Source organism: Astyanax mexicanus, chromosome 25 (assembly GCF_023375975.1).
Source record: "Astyanax mexicanus isolate ESR-SI-001 chromosome 25, AstMex3_surface, whole genome shotgun sequence".
NCBI classification, from domain to species: domain Eukaryota; kingdom Metazoa; phylum Chordata; class Actinopteri; order Characiformes; family Acestrorhamphidae; genus Astyanax; species Astyanax mexicanus.
Window position 1 is genome coordinate 1,851,184 of NC_064432.1, and position 18,903 is coordinate 1,870,086.

Sequence of the window (18,903 nt, forward strand, 5' to 3'; positions counted from 1 at the left end):
TAAGGGGGGGGGGTTATTCCGTATTTTTATTTTAATAAAATTATACTCAAAAATTGATTATCAGCTAAAACAGATTCAATACTAAACTAATGTATAAATAAATAAAAACGCAGCTAAAACACACACAGCTAGCACAATTACATTAACCGGATGTGATTATAAGTGCTAGATTTGCGGGCCGCTCCAAAAAAGGAAACGGGCCGCAAATGACCCGCGGGCCGTAGTTTGGACACCCCTGAAGGTATATAAATGTCCCTTGCAGTACTTTGTGTTATTTAGCTCTAAATACAATAAGATGTATGTGAATTACAAATAAACATTTAACAGATTCTGTTCAGTAACATATCAGTGCATGCAGCAAATTCTGAGGTCATTCGAGGTCAACTTGTATAATCTGGTGTACCACCTTGAGAACCACTGCATTTTCTGTTGCCATCAACCCAATACTGACACCACAGCCTTGATTAAATAAGCGTTAAGGGTTTCAATGCACTGAAAATGCAAAAAAAAAAAAAATTGAACAGTATTGTATGTGTTGGAAATATTTGTATTTTTCAAATATTTAATTGTAGTTTTGTAATAGTTTTATCTTTACAAAACAAGACAAAGACTATTTAATTCATGCAATTGTGAAAAAGGTGGCTGCCAATATGAATGAATGCTATGTGAGCTGTTTATTGTGGAAAAAAAAAAAAGTGCTCCGGTGATCCAGTATAACACTGCTTTAATTCGGTGGAGGAGTGTGCTGTTCAGCCGCTGACCTAGTCTTCGAGTCTCTGTAAAACGCTTAGGGGTCAATTTTACTTTTAACTAGTGTAAACAGAACTGTTCTAAAAATACACACCTACCTATCTCAATTGTACTTTGCTGGTGGTGTTTTTCCTCCATAGACAAATTCTAACCATTTGTTCATAAGATCTTAATTACTGGCCAGAGCATATAACACTGATTTGTTATTCGCACAAATAACACAGGAACCAACTGCCATGCTGTTCCTGGTGCTGTCAGCTCCTGTCTGATGACGACGTGTCAGCTTCAGCTCTGCTGTGTGTGGGCGGTCGCGAGCCGAAGTGAGCAAGGCCATGACTTCACGAGTTGGCGTAGACATGGTGTGCTTTTCCTGATCGACTCTGTTTGATGTTTTTCTGAATATTTTCTGGTATTTGGTATTCATTTTCCATTTTAGTGCATGCCTACAGATAATCTGTTTAAAAAAACTTTAGTGTGACGTGAACCAGGACAATATCACAGATGTTTCAGAGGCATCAAGGTCATGACAATTTGATGGAAGATGATGAAAAACCAACAAAGTAAAAAAAAAAAGGTCCATTTAGAATCCAGACTGATCTGAATCTGAATCAGGTGTGTCCACTTTGATTCAGGTAGTGTCTTTGGTACTGGTAACTTTTTGATTCAGTGTTCAGAAGTCTCCCAGCAGTTGTTGGGGGGGTTGAGGTGATTGAGGTGTTGGGTTGAAGGACAGTGATAAGACTGCTCCAGTGCACCAGTACAGTGTCCAAAAATACACTGGTGAATCCCCCAACCACAGTGGGAACCAGCCAATGACAGTCCTGGAAAACCCCTAGGAAATCCCTGGGAAGTGCCACAGAGCCAGCAGGAAGGTTGGTGATCACTTTAATGACCTGGAACAGCCTCAGATTGCACTCTCATAGGTGACTGGTGTGTCTGACCCCGACAGCGCACTTTGACTTACAGCTGGAAAATGGAAAAAGAAAAGAAAATGTCATAAATGAACAAAGACAGTGATGAAGTGTAACATCAGTATAATTGTGATATCTCTATTTTTGTCGTTTTCATACTTTGATATAATGCGATTGTGGTTCTTCATATTGTGTCACAATTTTATGATGAATAAACTGGGTTAAATGCACATTTTTATGATACATAATGTATCACAATATATTTCACAATATATAACTTTCTAATATAAAGTACAGTGATTTTTATTCAGTTTACACTCTGTAATGAAATGTGAAATGTACGGTTGGGTCAGTATTCATTAAGCACTAAGGTTGGGCGATATGGCTCTAAAATAATATCACGATATTTCAGGGTATTTTTGCGATAACGATATACTTGGTGATATAGGAAAAAACTAAAATAATTAATTCATTTCAGGAATATAGTATAGTAGTATAACAGTATAATCATAATGTGGCAAAATAAATAATATAGCATAAAAAAATATAATGCAGCAAAAAATATTGCAGAATATTTAGTGCATGCATATAAGCTGCAAACTAAAACTTATATTATATAATAAATACACCTAAAGCTTCACAGTAAATCATTTTTTAACTGTTAAGACAGAATAGCCCTATTATCACAATATGGATTTTTAATATCATGATATTTCTGTGTCACGATATATTGTATACGATATAATATTGCCCACCCCTATTAAGCACTATTGGCTCAATATGCATATCCACGATATGCATATTAAATGTTCTTATCTTTGACAATCAACAATATGCTTTATCACAATACTATAAAAATTGGTATATTGCACAGATCTAGCAATAAAATATCATAAGCACTGCACTGGCAAATGTAGAACCAAAAGAGTATGTGCAGTATTTGGCATTTGTACGACCTGGGAGGTAGATTTAGGATGTAAAACTTTTAAAGATCTGCAGAGACCCTGTAAATTGTGCGGACCACCATTCAAACACTTTGAATCAAAGATATTTAAAGTGTGAAAAATGAAGAAAGAGCCCTTCATTGTAGCAGCAGGAGAGCACAATAAACAACACACTGTCCTCTGGTCATGCAAATCCCATCAGCTGTGGTCAACTTCAAAGTAACTGTGGAGAGCTAATGCTAGCACTGACAAAATAAACACTCTAATCCAGATACTGCTGAAGGGCAGCAAAGATCTGCAGCATTAACACGTGTTCCATTTAGATAAACCATAGACTGTGTGTAGCTGGACAGAGCATCGTCTCTCAAAAGTGAAGCCACCACAGGTCGGGCGCCCCCTGCTGTTCGGTTTTTTCTAGTATAATGTAATTCTACCGCCATTATTTAAATGCAGCAGCTTTAGTGTAACCTCTGCTTATATTGTTACATTTTTATATCCCCACAGAATTCGTTTTTAAGAAGGTTATTCAGCTCTACTCAAAAAAGGTGTGGTTATTGTAAAAGGGCTGGTTATGGGCGGGACCAATAACAGACGTCAGCTCCGCTCCGCCCCGCTCTGCAGCCTGTGACCTCGAGGCAGCCCTCAGGGGCGGGGTTATTTAAATGAGTAGGCGGTCTCTCCACAGTCTTTCTCCCTCCTCTGGTCTCTACTGCGCTCTACAGACTCGGGTTTCGGGATCGCCAACATGGAGGAAGATTTTGGCTTCATTTTCTTTGAATGAATGGGAACGGCGACACAGCGTCCATCTTTTTTACAGTCTCTGAGATAAACCAAATACCATACTACACTGGCAGTGTGAGTCTGAGCCCGTTCATACCTGGCGTTATCATTCATCCCAGGTGATCTGGGATCAATAAATCATAATCTGATCATTTAAACCACATATGGAGGTTATCAGAGACGCACATGACCTCAGGGTGTGCCATAAATCATATCATACACAATAATATACAGCGAATATACAGCTCTGAAAAAAATGATGAGTTCCTTTGATTTTACCAAATTGAAAACCTCTGAAATATAATCAAGAGGAAGATGGACTAAATATTGATTGAACTAAATATGAATTTGTTTGTTTTCTTTGCATTATTTGAGGTCTGAAAGCTCTGCATCTTTTTTTTTTTTGTTATTTCAGCCATTTCTCATTTTCTGTAAATAAATGCTCTAAATGAGAATATTTTTATTTGTAATTTGGGAGAAATGTTGTCTGTAGTTTATAGAATAAAACAACAATGTTCATTTTACTCAAACATAAAACTATGAATAGCAAAATCAGAGAAACTGATTCAGAAACTGTGGTCTCTTGTTTTTTACAGAGCTGTATTTATTTGGTTAAAATATTTTTTATAAATTTTGTACAATAAGAAATATCTTAATTCCAGTGGGAATAATAGTGCTATTCTTAAAAGCAGTATATTTAGCATTTGTTTGGTTATTTACTGTATTTTCTTTGATTGTTTGTTTGCAGTTTATAGGCATGCACTAAATATGCTACACATTAGTTTTGTCGTAGATCTTCACTGTTAGATGAATTTACATTTATATTTTGTTACACTATTATTTCCTTATATAAAATCAGGGTGAAATCAGGTAAGTTACTGTTTATGAAATATATATAACTTTTATAGACCTTTTTTTTTTTACTGAATGTATGGAACTCATATTTATACCAAAAAAGTTTTTACTATTTATTTTGCTGCATTATTATATATTTTTTTAATTGATACAAATAATAATTGTCATATAACCCCTTTAATATTGTGATATTATTTTAGGGCCATATTGGCAAGTCCTAGTTTGAATGCTAAAGCATCTCAATGCATCAAATTCGACGCATGCGATAACCATAACCATAATGGTAGCTGAGCACGCTACACTAACAAGCTAACAAAAAGATAAAGTGATATTTATGGTTAGGGGTGTGCCATATCATATCGTACACGATAATATCGCCAAAAAATTTTAATATCGTGAACGATATTATACCCTGAAATATCGTGCCATAATATCATCCACCCTTAATTATCACATCAGGGTAATACTTCTTTGCTGTTTTTAGCAAAAGAATAATTCACACTGTTCATATTTTCCATTATATATCTACTAGAGACTATATAGAGATTATATCTGTACAGTATCATTTATTTTTTTTTATTTAATACTGGATATATGGAGATATATGTAGGGCGAATTTTAGTGCCATGACATTCTGGATCATTGACTTCTGTTACATTTTTTTTTTTAAATCTCAGTTAGGGGTGTACCATATCATATCATTTCATATGCAATAAGAAAATGTAATATTCATTTTGGTGCAGTAGTGTCTTTTTGAAATCTTTTTTTTTTTTTATTCATTATTTCGTCATATCGTCAAGAGAATCGTTATCGTGATAATACCATGAAATATCGTGATATTATTTTAGGGCCATATCGCCCACCCCTACTTGTGGTTACGGTGCACAAGCGAAATTAGGATCCTCGTCTGGATTTGGGTTGAGGGCCTAGGGGTGTGTGTGTGTGTTTCTTTAAATACTTAAAAATACCTGACGACTGTGTTCACACAGAATATGAACACAAGCAGGACTCACCCCACTCAGGATTCTTTGGTTTCTGCAGAAGGCGTGGTCCACACAGGCCAATGATTAAAGCTCCAATAGGGGCTGTTATGAGGATGGCCACCACAGCCACGGTCAGCACATCCATTCCATACTTCTGCATCTGACTGTCCTGCTTTGAGCGCGCCACGTCCAGAGCTGTCGAACCGATGGCAGCCTGACAAGAGAGAGTTTTTAATCAATGATGCAGTTGATCAAACCAAAATCATCATCAAAATAATTTTTGCACTCAGAAGGCCTGGGGTGATGATGTGGGGTGCATAATCCAGTGTGCTATTCCAACAGGTCAACGCTCGTCCACATACCACATCCAAAAAAAAAACGTTCGGATGGAAGATACAGCATACCAGTAACAATAATCATTAAAAATAATGATGAGCAATATGAAACAGAGCAGGGACAGAGAGGTCAGAGGGAAGACGAATGGTGCCAAAAAGACAGCAAAAGACTTGAGACTGGGAAGGAGATTCACCTTCCAGCAAGACAATGACCCTAAACATACAGCCAGAGCTACAGGGTAACAGCTCAGATTAAAGAATATTAATGTGTTAGAATGGCCTGTTCTTAAATCGCTTTGAGCATCTGTGGCAAGACATGAAAATTGCTTTTCATATATGCTCTCCTCGGTCTCTAGATGTGCAAAGCTGGTATAGACAAACCCCGAAGCACTTACAGTTTTTAATTGCAGTGGATGGTGGCTCTACTAAGTATTGATAAAGGGGTGCTGAAAACTTTTGCACATCACACTTTTTAGATTTTTATTTGATTAAAAAAAAATGTTCGTTCCACTTCACATTTATGCAATATTTTGTGTTTGTCCATCACTTAAAATCTCAATAAAATACATTTAAGTTTGTGGTTGCAAAGGGACAAAATGTGGAAAAGTTCAAGGGGTATGAATACTTTTGCAAGCCAGACATCTTAGCCTTGCAGAGGTTGTAGAGGTTCTAAATTAGGGTCCTGTGATAATCCACCCCATGCAGCTACACTATTCTCACACAGTTCCTGCAGATTTACTGGCAGAAGAGAAATAAAGTTAATATCACGTCCCATAGAATTCCACACATTTTCAGTTAGGGATAGATCTGGTAAAGTATCTGGTAAACTCCTGAGACTGCAGCACTATGTAGATGAGAATTGTCCTGCTGGTGCGTTCAGAAAAAGAAGGATGTCCTGTTGTTGTAATGCTGGGCTGTTAAGGTGCCCATAATGAAGAGCAAAGGTGATCTGGCTTCGTATGAAATTTCCCCAACACTGTGACACCAGGCCTTCTGGACTCCTCACTCACTGGAGGTGACCTGCTGCCATTCTGAGTCACTTTATGAGTAGTCTGGCACAGCTACCCACCAAGTTTCATTTCTGTTGGTTGTTTCCTTTTGGTTGATAAAAGATAAGTAGTGTACTACTGCGGTACCTTCGGGAAGAAGGTACCGCAGCATCCGGTCCAGCACGACCAGATTCTGCAACAGCTTCTACCCCCAAGCCATCAGACTCCTCAACTGCAGAGACTGAACTGATGGTTTTTCTGTACATGCACACACACTCTTACCCCACTTACCCCAGAAAATGGAAAGCACTAAAAACCCTACTACCTCACTGGACTCTACTGCACACTGTGTAATAGAGGTAATTACTACCTCACCTGGTCTTTTTTGCACACTGCAAAATTTGCACACTGTCTTGTTATTTATTATTCTTTGTCTGTATTGTGTTGTATTGTCTGTCTGCACTTTTGTACTGTTGCACTATTGTTCTGTCTACACTGTGTTTATGTGCACCATGGTCCCTGGAGGAACGTTGTTTCGTTTCACTGTGTACTCTGTATATAGCTGAAATGACAATAAAAACCACTTTGACTTTGACTTTGACTACAGTATTAGGCCTTATTTGGGATCTCTAGTAATGAGAGAATTGCTGTATGTGTGGATGTACCTGAACGGTGGCTTTAGGTAACCAGGCCAGAGAGATAAACAGCTTCTCTTTCTTGTTAAATCCAGCGCACAGCACCATGACGAAGGTGACGAAGACTCGTACAGTAATGCAGATAAGGAGGGTTGCTATTCCCAGGCCTGAGGAACAATAAGCACACACACATACACACATCTGGTTAGTGACAAACACTCTCACAACAGAAAATATGTGTAGAGAAAGAAAGTGTTTTCTTTCTTTTTGATTTTTTTACATTGTAAATGTAATATTGAAGACAGTATTAAAGCTGTACGGGACATTTGAGGACAGATCTGCAGACTCTTGGTGAGATTTTAATCTCAGTGTCTTCATGAGGGAGAGTCACCTGCAATAGTTTTTTCAGCGTCTTGAAGGAAGGAGTTCCTGGAGGTGCTGAAGAATATTGGTGCTTTTCTTTCACTTTGCTGTGAAAGAAGCTCCAGCTCATCAATTAAATCCACAATTAAATCACCTCAAATCACCTAAATCTCAGTTCATCAGGTTTAGATCAGGGGATTAATGTGGAGGAATAACACTTTTTTGTTTACTACGTAAATCCGTATCGTTTCCCTAAATTGTTATCCTAAATATTTTAAATTATCTTAAATATTAATCTACAGCCTAGAAAATAAATAAAATAAAGAAAAACACCATCTTAGATGATGTGTCCAAACTTTGTGTATCCGCAAATAATCTGTGAAAATATTTGGTTGAGGCAATATTGGGATTTGATATTAGTATATTTTTAACATTTGTAAGTTGAGGCATTATTGTATCATATAAGTGTAGGAAACTTTATTCTGACTGATTGTGGTTTTTTTGATTTGGCTGTGAGAAGAGTGTACTGATGTAATGTGGTTCACTCACCCACTGAGTTTGGGTCCAGAGTACTGATGGTGATCTCAGCTCCAATGAGCCCAAACAGAAGAGGCTGGAATACATCCCACACCTGGCCCACAATCTCCTCTACAGGAACCTGAAAACACACACACAAAGCTCATTTTAGTATATTCTCTGTTAAAAATAAATACATGAAATAATACAGTAAAATTATTATAATTGCTTTAAAGCAGGGGCGTCCAAACTACGGCCCGCGGGCCATTTGCGGCCCGTTTCCTTTTTTGGAGCGGCCCGCGAGGTATTTTAGGAATAGAATGAAAGTTGTCCCGCTGTTAAGCAGGTTTTTATAATGTGAGATTCAAAGTTTGAACGCTAGGTGTCAGAAACGGGCCAAAGAGTCTAAAAGCGGAGAGAGTGCGCATTTCTAGCGCAGAAAAACAGGCCAAAGAGTCTAAAAGCGGAGAGAGTGTGCATTTCTAGCGCAGAAAAACAGGCCAAAGAGTCTAAAAGCGGAGAGAGTGCGCATTTCTAGCGCAGAAAAACAGGCCAAAGAGTCTAAAAGTGGAGAGAGTGTGCATTTCTAGCGCAGAAAAACAGGCCAAAGAGTCTAAAAGTGGAGAGAGTGTGCATTTCTAGCACAGAAAAACAGGCCAAAGAGTCTAAAAGCGGAGAGAGTGTGCATTTCTAGCACAGAAAAACAGGCCAAAGAGTCTAAAAGCGGAGAGAGTGCGCAGTTGTAGCACAGAAAAACAGGCCAAAGAGTCTAAAAGCGGAGAGAGTGCGCATTTCTAGCGCAGAAAAACAGGCCAAAGAGTCTAAAAGTGGAGAGAGTGCGCATTTCAAGTGATTAAAATCCCTGAATTTAATGATTTGGATAAGTGAGAAAATACTTTTTTCTGTTACACAATGTAGTGAAAGTCAAAGAAACACAACAAAAAATACTAAGTATTTATAGCTTGAGTCTTAATAAGAGAACAAACTATTGATTTAATACAGAATATTGTAGTGATTCATTTTTTATTGATTGTAGAGCTGGGCGATTAATGGATTTTATCGATTAAGTCGAATTTACGGTTAAGGACGATGTGTTTTTATGAAAATCGATTTTCTCTTGAGTTTCTCCTCCTCCCTCCCTCCCTCCCAATTTAATAGCATATTAAATTGTACTTGTTTCTATTTTCTACTTTGTAAGATTTATCAAAAAAGGCACCATTTTATGTCTTTCTATTTGTTTTTAAGGGTGTGTTTATTTATTTATTTATTAAGTTTGAGGGTGCATTATGTCCGTACCTAAACTATGCTAGAGAAACGTGTTCTCACTGTTTACAATAGGTTTTTTGCTTGTTTCTGGTTGCACTTTAACCAAAAAGGGAACATTTTAAGTGAGAACAAATTAAATAAGAACTAGTTTTTAACCATTTTAACTTTATCATCTTTAGTTTGATTTTTAGTAGGGGAAAAAATCGATTTAAATCGAAAATCAGATTTTTTTGTTAGAAATCGAAGATTTTTTTTGGGGGGGGCCATATCGCCCAGCTCTAATTGATTGACATAATAAGAAGGTACGACCCAAACAGTGACCACATATTGTATAAGGATGGAAGAAAAAAAATTCAGGTGAGGTGAGGAATGCAACGAAAGCAGATTTCAGGGTATTATGAAGGCTTGACCTTTAAAACTGGTAGGAGAGAAATGTTTTCAGCTCAGAGGCAGAAGTGTTCGTTTCACACTGTGCATGTGACTAACAGAGACAGTGGGAGGGAGCTGAAAGAGTGTGAGAAAAAAGCTAAGAACAGCGTGAGAGCTAGAGAGCAAGCCAAAGCAAAGAGACAGAAAGAAAAGGGGTGTTTTTTTAAACTATTGTACCACCATACGTTGGTTTTCTTTCTTTTTATTATTTTTTACATTGTAAGTTTAATACTGAAGACATTATAACTATAAGGCAGTGCATGTGCTATTATAAAGTACACAAAAAAACAAGCCAAAATATATTTTATACTTATTTTATACTAGATTGCTGAGCTCTTGTTAACTGCTTTTCCTTTACTCTGTGCTCCAACTCGTCCCAAACCACCTGGGTTGGATTTTTTCTGCTACTTAATCGCCTGCATGTTTCTTTATAGTCTTTATAGTTTTTAAGGCTTTAACATTATTCTGCAATGTAGTAAATAATACAAATAAAGAATGAATATTAATGAGAATGTGTTATTTAGTAAATAACAGGTTTGTGCTCCACAATCACTCAATGAACACCAAGAGTGGGCAAAGCTGGCATCAAAGCTTTGAAGAATCTACATCATAAAATATGTCAATTTTTAGTTTTGATGTTTGTCAAACATTACTTAAGAAGGGGTGTGTCCAAACTTTTGGTACTGTACATTAGGGGTGTCACGATTCTCTAAATCCTCGATTCGATTTTATTATATATTTTTTTTACAGCAGAGAGGCCTATGCCAGTTTTAGATTAGTCTATGGTCAGTCATTGGTTTGATTCATCAAATTTACAATATCTTATTTCAAAAGGTGGGCTTGATATAAGTGATGCAAAGTGATACAAGTGATATGTAATACACCACATTAGGCACTAATGGTCAAATTTATATAATTTAATTAAGATATATATATGTAATGCCATCTAGTGGCTTTTTTTGGTAGCAGCAGTGTGCACTATTAAAACAGCAATGTGCAACATAACAAAATAAATAATAAAAAAATACAGGAACAGTCATGTACAAAATAATAGAACAATTAGAGCCTTAACAAACTGAACTCTATCCTACTATAACAGTTAAACATGAAAAATAAGACTTTAAGACTTTTTCGGTCTCTGAGAATGAGAAGTGTTTTTCTTTAATAAAGATATATTATTAACTTTATCTGAGAGAAAGATGCTCCTTAAGGTACCAACATGAAAATGTGTGGTGGTGGTCTGTTTTGTTGGGTGGGTGAATGGTGGAAAAAAAAAAAAAAAAAAAAAAAAAAAAAAACTCTGACCTTGGCTTTTCTCCACCCCATTCCAGCGATGAGGGCCAGTATCAGTGTACAGAGTCCTCCTGAGCCCGGGAACCCCGCCACGTTACTGCCAAACACAGCAAACACTGCCAGACCCAGCAGCAGGAACGAGCGCTTCAGAGGCAGGTCTTTCTACAGGAGAGAGCAGAAAAACACACATCAGTATAGTACAGTCAATCACACACACACACAGAATTCTCAAGTAGGAGCGGGATGAAATATCGATATTGCGATATATCATCGGTTTAGTTTGCAATATATTATCTATAAATATCGTCAAATATGGATTTTTTTTTTTTTTTTATTGAAACATATACGCTCTAAACTCTCCAAGACTCTTTCCCTAGTTTGCCTCTTGAGATATACTGAGTATTGCAGAATAACAGTATATTGATATCATCATTATCGTGGGCAATGTATGGTCATATTGTATAGCAAGATGCCCTGTGATTCCAACCAAGTCTGAAGTAACCTCAATAAAATTCATAATCAACTATGTCATCAAATACAATAAGAGTTTGTATAGCATGCATCAAAAAAACGTTAAAGTTAATGACAGTTCACTGCCATTAGGCATGCATTCGTTAATGTAGTATGTATAGTAAAAAGTAGAGAAGTGTGCAAATGTGGAAATAAAAGAAAATTATTCATATTTTGAGAACATTTTACAAAAAAGGTACAGAATGTCTCAACTAATTATTTTTTTAACACTAGTTAAGACAATATTAATATTTTTTGTGTAAATTATTAATTAGTTAAGACATCACTATTTTTTTTTTTATTTAATAATGCTCATTACTCATTACTGCTATTCCCTTACTGCTAGACCCTTATTGTAGACTGACTATATATTTTATAAATATGTATTAAATTATCCTTGTCCTAGTAATTTGACATTTTCCTTTGAATTTTTCCATCACTACCAAACTGAGCTTACCTGGTCTCTGCTGGGAAAATAACGAAGAAAGAAACCAAAAGCCACACCAGCAGCCATCCCTCCCAAGACCTCCAAACCCCCTCGAAGGACGTTGAACCATGTGGAGCCTACAGAGGGTGACAAAGAACATTAATAAGCTGTTATGTTAATCCAACTATAAACAGCATTTAGAAGTAACCTCTACGGTATTTATAAAGACAATGATACACAAATTATATTTATTTAAAACATTTGTTTCTTAAAACCAACTTTTTGTTTTATTAGTTTTTGGATTTAAATTATTAATATTATTTTAAATATTTTAACTGTTGCATGCACAGTACCAGTACCAATTTGTATTGTTCACTGCATTGTAGATTAATATTAAAGTCTATGAATGAACACATATGCACATATATCTTATTTTTCATGTTTAACTGTTATAGTAGGATAGAGTTCAGTTTGTTAAGGCTCTAATTGTTCTATTATTTTGTACATGACTGTCCCTGTATTTTTTTATTATTTATTTTGTTATGTTGCACATTGCTGTTTTAATAGTGAACACTGCTGCTACCAAAAAAAGCCACTAGATGGCATTACATATATATCTCATTTAAATTATTTAAATTTGACCATTAATGCCTAATGTGGTGTATTACAGATCACTTGTATCACTTTGCATCACTTATATCAAGTCCAACTTTTGAAATAAGATATTGTAAATTTGACGAATCAAACTAATCTAAAACTGGCATAGGCCTCTCTGCTGTAAAAAAAAAGAAAAAGAAAACTGAGAATCGAATTGAATCGTGACCCTAAAATCCAGTTTTACAGTACCTGTAACTTACCTGTAGCGAAAGCGATGCCCAGACAGGTGGTGAAGCCTGTGATGGCCAGAATATCATCAAAGCTGCAGGCTGCCATCAGCAATGAGGGAATGCCCTGCTCTGCTCCATAGCCTTGCTTCTGTAGCAGCAGCATGGATGGAACCAGCACTGCAGGAGATACAGCTCCAAGAACAAACCTGCACCAGAGAGCCAGAGAGAGAGAAGATTATCTTACCTTCAATATTAAATAAAGAACATAGGTAAAGGTAAAATATTGGGACACCTGTTCCATTACATTTATTCCTTCTTCCAAAAAAAAAAATCCTTATTTTATAACTTATTTCCACAAGAGTACTGGATGGAGTACCATAATCATTCCTGAGCACACACATCTACTGCTCAACAGCTTAATGCGATGGAGCAGTTACGACATGTGACAACTTTTTGATCTCTACATACTGTTGTCCCGTGACTTTTGGCATATCTGTGTAAAATAAGGTACCAAAGCTTCTTTTACCCCAGTATGAAGCCCCAGATCCAGGGGAGGCCCATGAGGCAGTAGGATATCAGTGCCACGGTGGAAGCTTCTATGAGGCAGGGCATTATGGCCACACGTGCACACACTGCTTTCAGTTTCTTAAGGGCCTGCAACACACACACACACACACACACACATAAAAAATGTATGATTTCACTTCATTATCTGATAAATTTATCACCACAGAAACCACAGAAACACCTGCTGTAATGGACAAACGTATTGGAACACCTGCTCTTTCATTGTTTCTTCCATAATGAATAATGCTGCTTTATAGCTCTTTAAGGAGATTTTAAAAGGGTGTAACTGCACTACTATACAATTATATCATAATAACAATGGCATTACATGCTCTTAAATGACAGTAACATAATAAAATATATTAGTTATGGTGACAGATCTAGCGTTTGCCTATTAAGGATTAAATAGATCAAACAGGAGAGTGAGATGGTCAGTGTCATACCGCGGCATCCAGCCCCAGTCCAGCTCTGACCAGGATAACAGCCAGGGCGATGTTCCTCAGGGAGGCCGACCACCTGTAGTCGATGTAGACCGCTTCCGTCACCACTGGGATGTTTCTGAGGAGAACCCCTGCCAGGAGCATACCTGAGGATAGACACCAAACACACTCTGGGCATCTTATTAAGTTCTTTTCACAAATCGGAAATAAAATCGAATCGAGGATTTAGAGAATCGTGACGCCCCTAGAAAGTAGACAGGCCTTACCCAGTAGAGGAGGAACAGGTGGAAGGTTGGGGAGGCGGATGAGTTCCACCAGCTTTCCCGCAGTAAGAGCGCAGAGAAACACTGAGACGATGCCGAACAGGTTTCCTCCAGGTAAACACTCTTTCTCTGTAATGGACCAAACCACCCCAAACAGCACTCCAGCCATAGACACTACAAAACAGCACAAGAGTTGCAAAAGCATGAAAATTCATACTATATGGACAAAAGTCTATATAAAACATGTCCTGTTTCGTTGTGTAATTAATGATCTAATTGCAGTTCAGCTATACATTGGCACATCATTAATACCCATTGCACAGTGTAAAATCCAGACTCACGTTTGGTGATGATGGAGGCGAGCAGGCCCCGGGGCGGGCAGGGGCACAGCCGCCGCAGCCATCCGCAGCATTTGTGAGGCGGGTCAGTGTTGGTACAGGCATCCACGGAGTGCACCACCCGCGGGATAAACACCATCTCCTCTGTTACGGTGGTGCTCGGACTGTCGGGTCGCTTGACCGAGACCTGGAGTGTCTGATTGACCGAGAGGTGATGCTGCACAAAGTGTGAAAGAGACGGATGTAAAATTGTGATAAATATCGTCATTTAGAGCATTTATTTGCAGAAAATGAGAAATGGCTGAAATAACAATAAAGATGCTCAGAAATCAATATTTGGTGGAATAACCCTGGTTGGTTTTTAATCACAGTTTTTTTCAAGCATCTTGGCATCATGTTCTCCTCCACCAGTCTTACACACTGCTTTTGGATAACGTTATGCAAACTGGATAACTTCAAACAGTTCAGCTTGAATTATATTCTAGAGGTACTGGACTGACTTGCTGCCTCCTGGTGTTGCAGTGCTGTTAGTCAATTAGAGGCGATATGTTTGCATGTATGAATATTCACGAGGAAGAGACGAAATTCTATCACACCCACACCTACTCCTCCACCGGACTAAAACAGCGTTATACCGAATTACCAGAGCATTTTTTCTCAACCAGCTCACATGGCCTTTATTTATACTAGAGATCACAACTAAATAATGGAATAACCTTTAATAAATTAAGTATCTTGGGTTTGTATTTCTAAAAAAGTAAAAAAAAAAAAAAAAAAAGTACTTATGTATAAATAATAATATTTTTATTATTATGTATAAGTACATACATAAACTTAAGGTACACACAACTGTTCAGCCTGAATGGAGAAAGGTGTACTGTACACATGTTGATATATAACCTTATACAGGAGGTCAGCAGCAGAGGCCATTATCAGTTTATATCAGTACAGCTTACACCTCCTGTTTGAACTGCTGTGTTTGTCTCCCACACCCAAGATACGCTAACTGAGAAAAATTCAATGACTTCAATGGTGGACCAATCAATCAAAACAATGCTTGTCCACATACCACTGCCATATTAGGAGTTTGCCCTAAAGACAACATCTCCAGACCTACATATTACTGGATTAAGCACTTTCTTGCTTTGCAGCTTCTACTGTTATTTATCAGTTAAAATGTTTCATAAAACAAACAAAAAAGACCATTTTAAACAATGTAGACCTGTCACAATAATTGCAATATCGATATATCGTACAATAAATGAACACGACCTCAATCATTTTTGATAATCGTGATATTGTCTATTGTGTTTATTTACATATATAACAGTAAACAGTATTTTAGCCATTCCAGCTTCAATAACTGTGACTCTACACACACAGTGTGGACTAAAGTAGGTGAAGAAATACGTATGTAATTCCCAAACTAATTAAAATATATTATTAATAAAAATGTTGTTGTCTTCAATTTTTTTTTCAATTGCTTTTTTATGCTATTCTCTTATCATTATGTCAGTGGCATTTAATAGTCTTAAAATTACAAAAAAATATCGTGTATCGCAATAATTTTCTTATTGTGACAGGCCTAAAACAATGTACAGTATACATCTTCAGCTTGACTCACCTCAGCATGGTTCCCCACCACTGGAGCTTCATCCTCGGTTCTCTGAGAACAGACAGAGCGGGAAGAGTGAGGTCTAGACTGGACATCGTCCATGGCACGGCTCCTTTACTTCATCCTCCCGGTGGTGCAGTGGTCAGTGGTGAACGGCATCTCTGCTACTGCCCACTAACTGGGCGTTCACTCCAGCAGCCTACCCAAGCTACAGAAGAGAAAGGCTATTAATCATCTGTCAGACTAAAAAAACAAAAGACCTGATAGTGCTTTTCCTGCTCTGATACACTGAAAACACTGAAACATTGAGTATCAGCTGAACTAAGCTGAACTTATACCTCATAGCTTTCATACATTTTATACTAGTCACAGTTCCACTGTTATTTCTAATTAATTTACTGATATTTTATAAGGTTTTTGATAGCAAGTAGTAAAGCCATATTGTCGCTGTTAGCCAGCTATAACATATGCATTGTAAAGAGGGTAACTTCTTAATTCACAATGGCTAATCCGATTCTGACAGACTACACACTAATCAACTTGTGTCCTTACAGTTGGAGACCATATGGCACAGGAGCTGCTGGAGACACAAGCTGTTCCTGCTCACCGTAAAAAGCTCAGCAGCATGGTAATGAGGAATTTCAACCATTTTACCATATTTACCAATTGCTATTTCTGCATCATTTAAAAAAAGATGTAAACTTAATAAATTAAAAATAATTAAACTGGTATCAAACACATAGTTTAATAAAACAATTAAAACGGTCAAAATTGTGCACTATGTTGGTGAATGGAGCAGGATCTAAAAGGATCTAAAAAACATCACTTTACAGCAATACTGTGTTCATATTTACATCAGAAGATAACTGCTTCAAAATACTAGCATCTTCAGGCAGATGTTTAGAGGTGCCTGCTATTTCAAAATCCATAAGTGTGAAATTTACTCACTTAAAGAATTTACTCACTTGCACATAGAAATCAGTATTACAAATCTCTGTACTGCTAATTCAGGCAATTTATTAATTTTGTTTCATCAATACTGGGTGTCAGAGGTGGCCTAAAATTGCCAAAAAAATGTTCTATATATTCTAACCCTTTTAAGCCCTTCAATTCATTACAATGGAGACTTCTAAATGTTTTGTTGCACATAACAACATTTGAGTCCATCTGAATAGACCATAAACCAGCCAATGATCAAGTTTATAAACCAATGAAACAGAAGTTTGGACCTGGAAAAACAGTAGTAAGTTACTAGAGCCACTGAGGCAATAATAGTACAGCTAATAGTACAGCTAATAGCAATTTAATGTGATTTGGAACACTTTATCATGTTTTTTCTTACTTTTTAAGGATGATTTTTTAAATAAAAAGGTCAATATGAAATATAAAAGATTAAAATAGTATCTAATGCAATGGAAATAAAAATAAAAATAAAATATTTTAGTTATTTTGACTTATTTACTGAATACATTTTACAGTAGAATATTAGTCTTTTTTTCTGCGCATTACAGACAGAAAACATCATTTTTTTCCCATCACTGGACATAATTCAGGTCTAAAAAGGCTGAATTAAATGTTTCTAATGTAATAATACCAGAGCTAGGCTAGGATAACTGGTGTAACGTTAAATGGGAAGGCATATCCCCGGCTTCCTCACTCCAGCAGCCAGCCACGCTTTCTCCCGCACCCGCCCGCGCTCAAAGAAGCCTAATATTTCTATCCAAAAATACGTAATAATTAGGTAATATGTCGGTTAAAAAGCTGTGTACTCACTCCATGCTGCAGTCCGGGATGTCCTTCCTGCGTTAGCTGCGGTACACTGCTAAAGGAAACCCGTCATCAAGCTTTGTGAAAAGGGCCCATGTACCGAGTAGCGGATTTGAATCAACCCGCGTCTCAAACCAACTCGTAGCTCCCTATCTAGGGAACTTCCGCATACGGCGCTATAAGAATCTCAATGCTGATATAGTGTAGGGAAAACAGATTCCCTACACTATATGGGTTTGAGACACCCATCCAAAAAGAGGAGTAAACAGAGCAGATTAGCTGGTGCCAGTGGGTGAGTGGGCAGCATGCTTGCTTTCACATAAATAGACCACTGCAGTCCTGCGTCATTTTGTAGTCCTCATATGCCCATATTTTGGGTGCAGTATCTAAGCTGAATTTCTATATGGCCAAAATGAAAAGGCTTTTCAAAAATATGCCTCAATTACATTCTGTGGTAAATAAATCTGTTCAGAAGCCTGTATGTTTTATTCGGCATAATAAATAATATAATACGGCAGGGGCAACTCATCCAAGAGGTCACATAAGACCCCACAACAGCATGCAAAGAACTGCTGGCCTCACTTTCCTCAGTTAATGTCAGTGTTCATGACTCTACCATAAGAAAGAGACATAAGAAAGACTGACAAACATGCACAAAAGAAATAAATAAAATACACGAAGGGGCAAACACTTTTTTTTTTACATCACTGTACAATCAATGTACTTAACTAAAAACTTCATACTCTGGTGGCTTTAGTACTGAAGAAGAATTTGGTACTCATATGTGAGAATATCTACAATTAACTTAAATATTCATGCAGTGAATCGGTACACTGATGTATAACCTTAAAATTCTGTTTTTGTAAAATATGAAATAAATTTTCAGGACAAGAAGATTTCTGACAGATTTAGATTATCAGTAGACTATGTCTTTAATGTAACAGGTACATGTCTAGATTGTATATCATTGTACCATTGACTAGCTGTTGAATTAGCTGTATAATATACTGTCTATGAAGGCTATTGTGAGTTATGGCCTGGTGAAATTAATTGATCATTTTACGTATTGTAGACTTTACAATAAGCAAGAAAACACACTG

The 18,903-nt window shown here is 37.0% G+C and overlaps 1 protein-coding gene across 1 annotated transcript; it reads right to left on the minus strand.

Annotated features, from left to right (window-relative positions):
* Window positions 1-683: 683 nt before the first annotated feature.
* On the minus strand, window positions 684-18,903 carry si:dkey-162b23.4 (sodium/hydrogen exchanger 9B2). The gene is made up of 13 exons (XM_022681630.2): window positions 17,810-18,903; window positions 16,046-16,244; window positions 14,425-14,638; window positions 14,087-14,257; window positions 13,824-13,966; window positions 13,340-13,467; window positions 12,844-13,019; window positions 12,017-12,123; window positions 11,062-11,211; window positions 8,095-8,203; window positions 7,213-7,349; window positions 5,254-5,437; window positions 684-1,716 (listed from the first exon to the last, which is right to left on the minus strand). The coding sequence occupies exons 2-13, from the start codon at window positions 16,136-16,138 to the stop codon at window positions 1,655-1,657; spliced, it is 1,674 nt and encodes a 557-aa protein (XP_022537351.2). The 5' UTR covers window positions 16,139-16,244; window positions 17,810-18,903; the 3' UTR covers window positions 684-1,654.

Bases quoted from the DNA above. Each gene is read 5' to 3' on its own strand.
- si:dkey-162b23.4 (XM_022681630.2), bottom strand. From the start codon at position 16,138: ATGGACGATGTCCAGTCTAGACCTCACTCTTCCCGCTCTGTCTGTTCT. The intron at 13,468-13,823 runs GTATGACACTGA...TGTGTGTTGCAG, and splicing joins GACTGGGGCTGGATGCCGCG to GCCCTTAAGAAACTGAAAGC. The intron at 8,204-11,061 runs GTCAGAGTTTTT...GTGTGTTTTCAG, and splicing joins TGGGGTGGAGAAAAGCCAAG to GTTCCTGTAGAGGAGATTGT.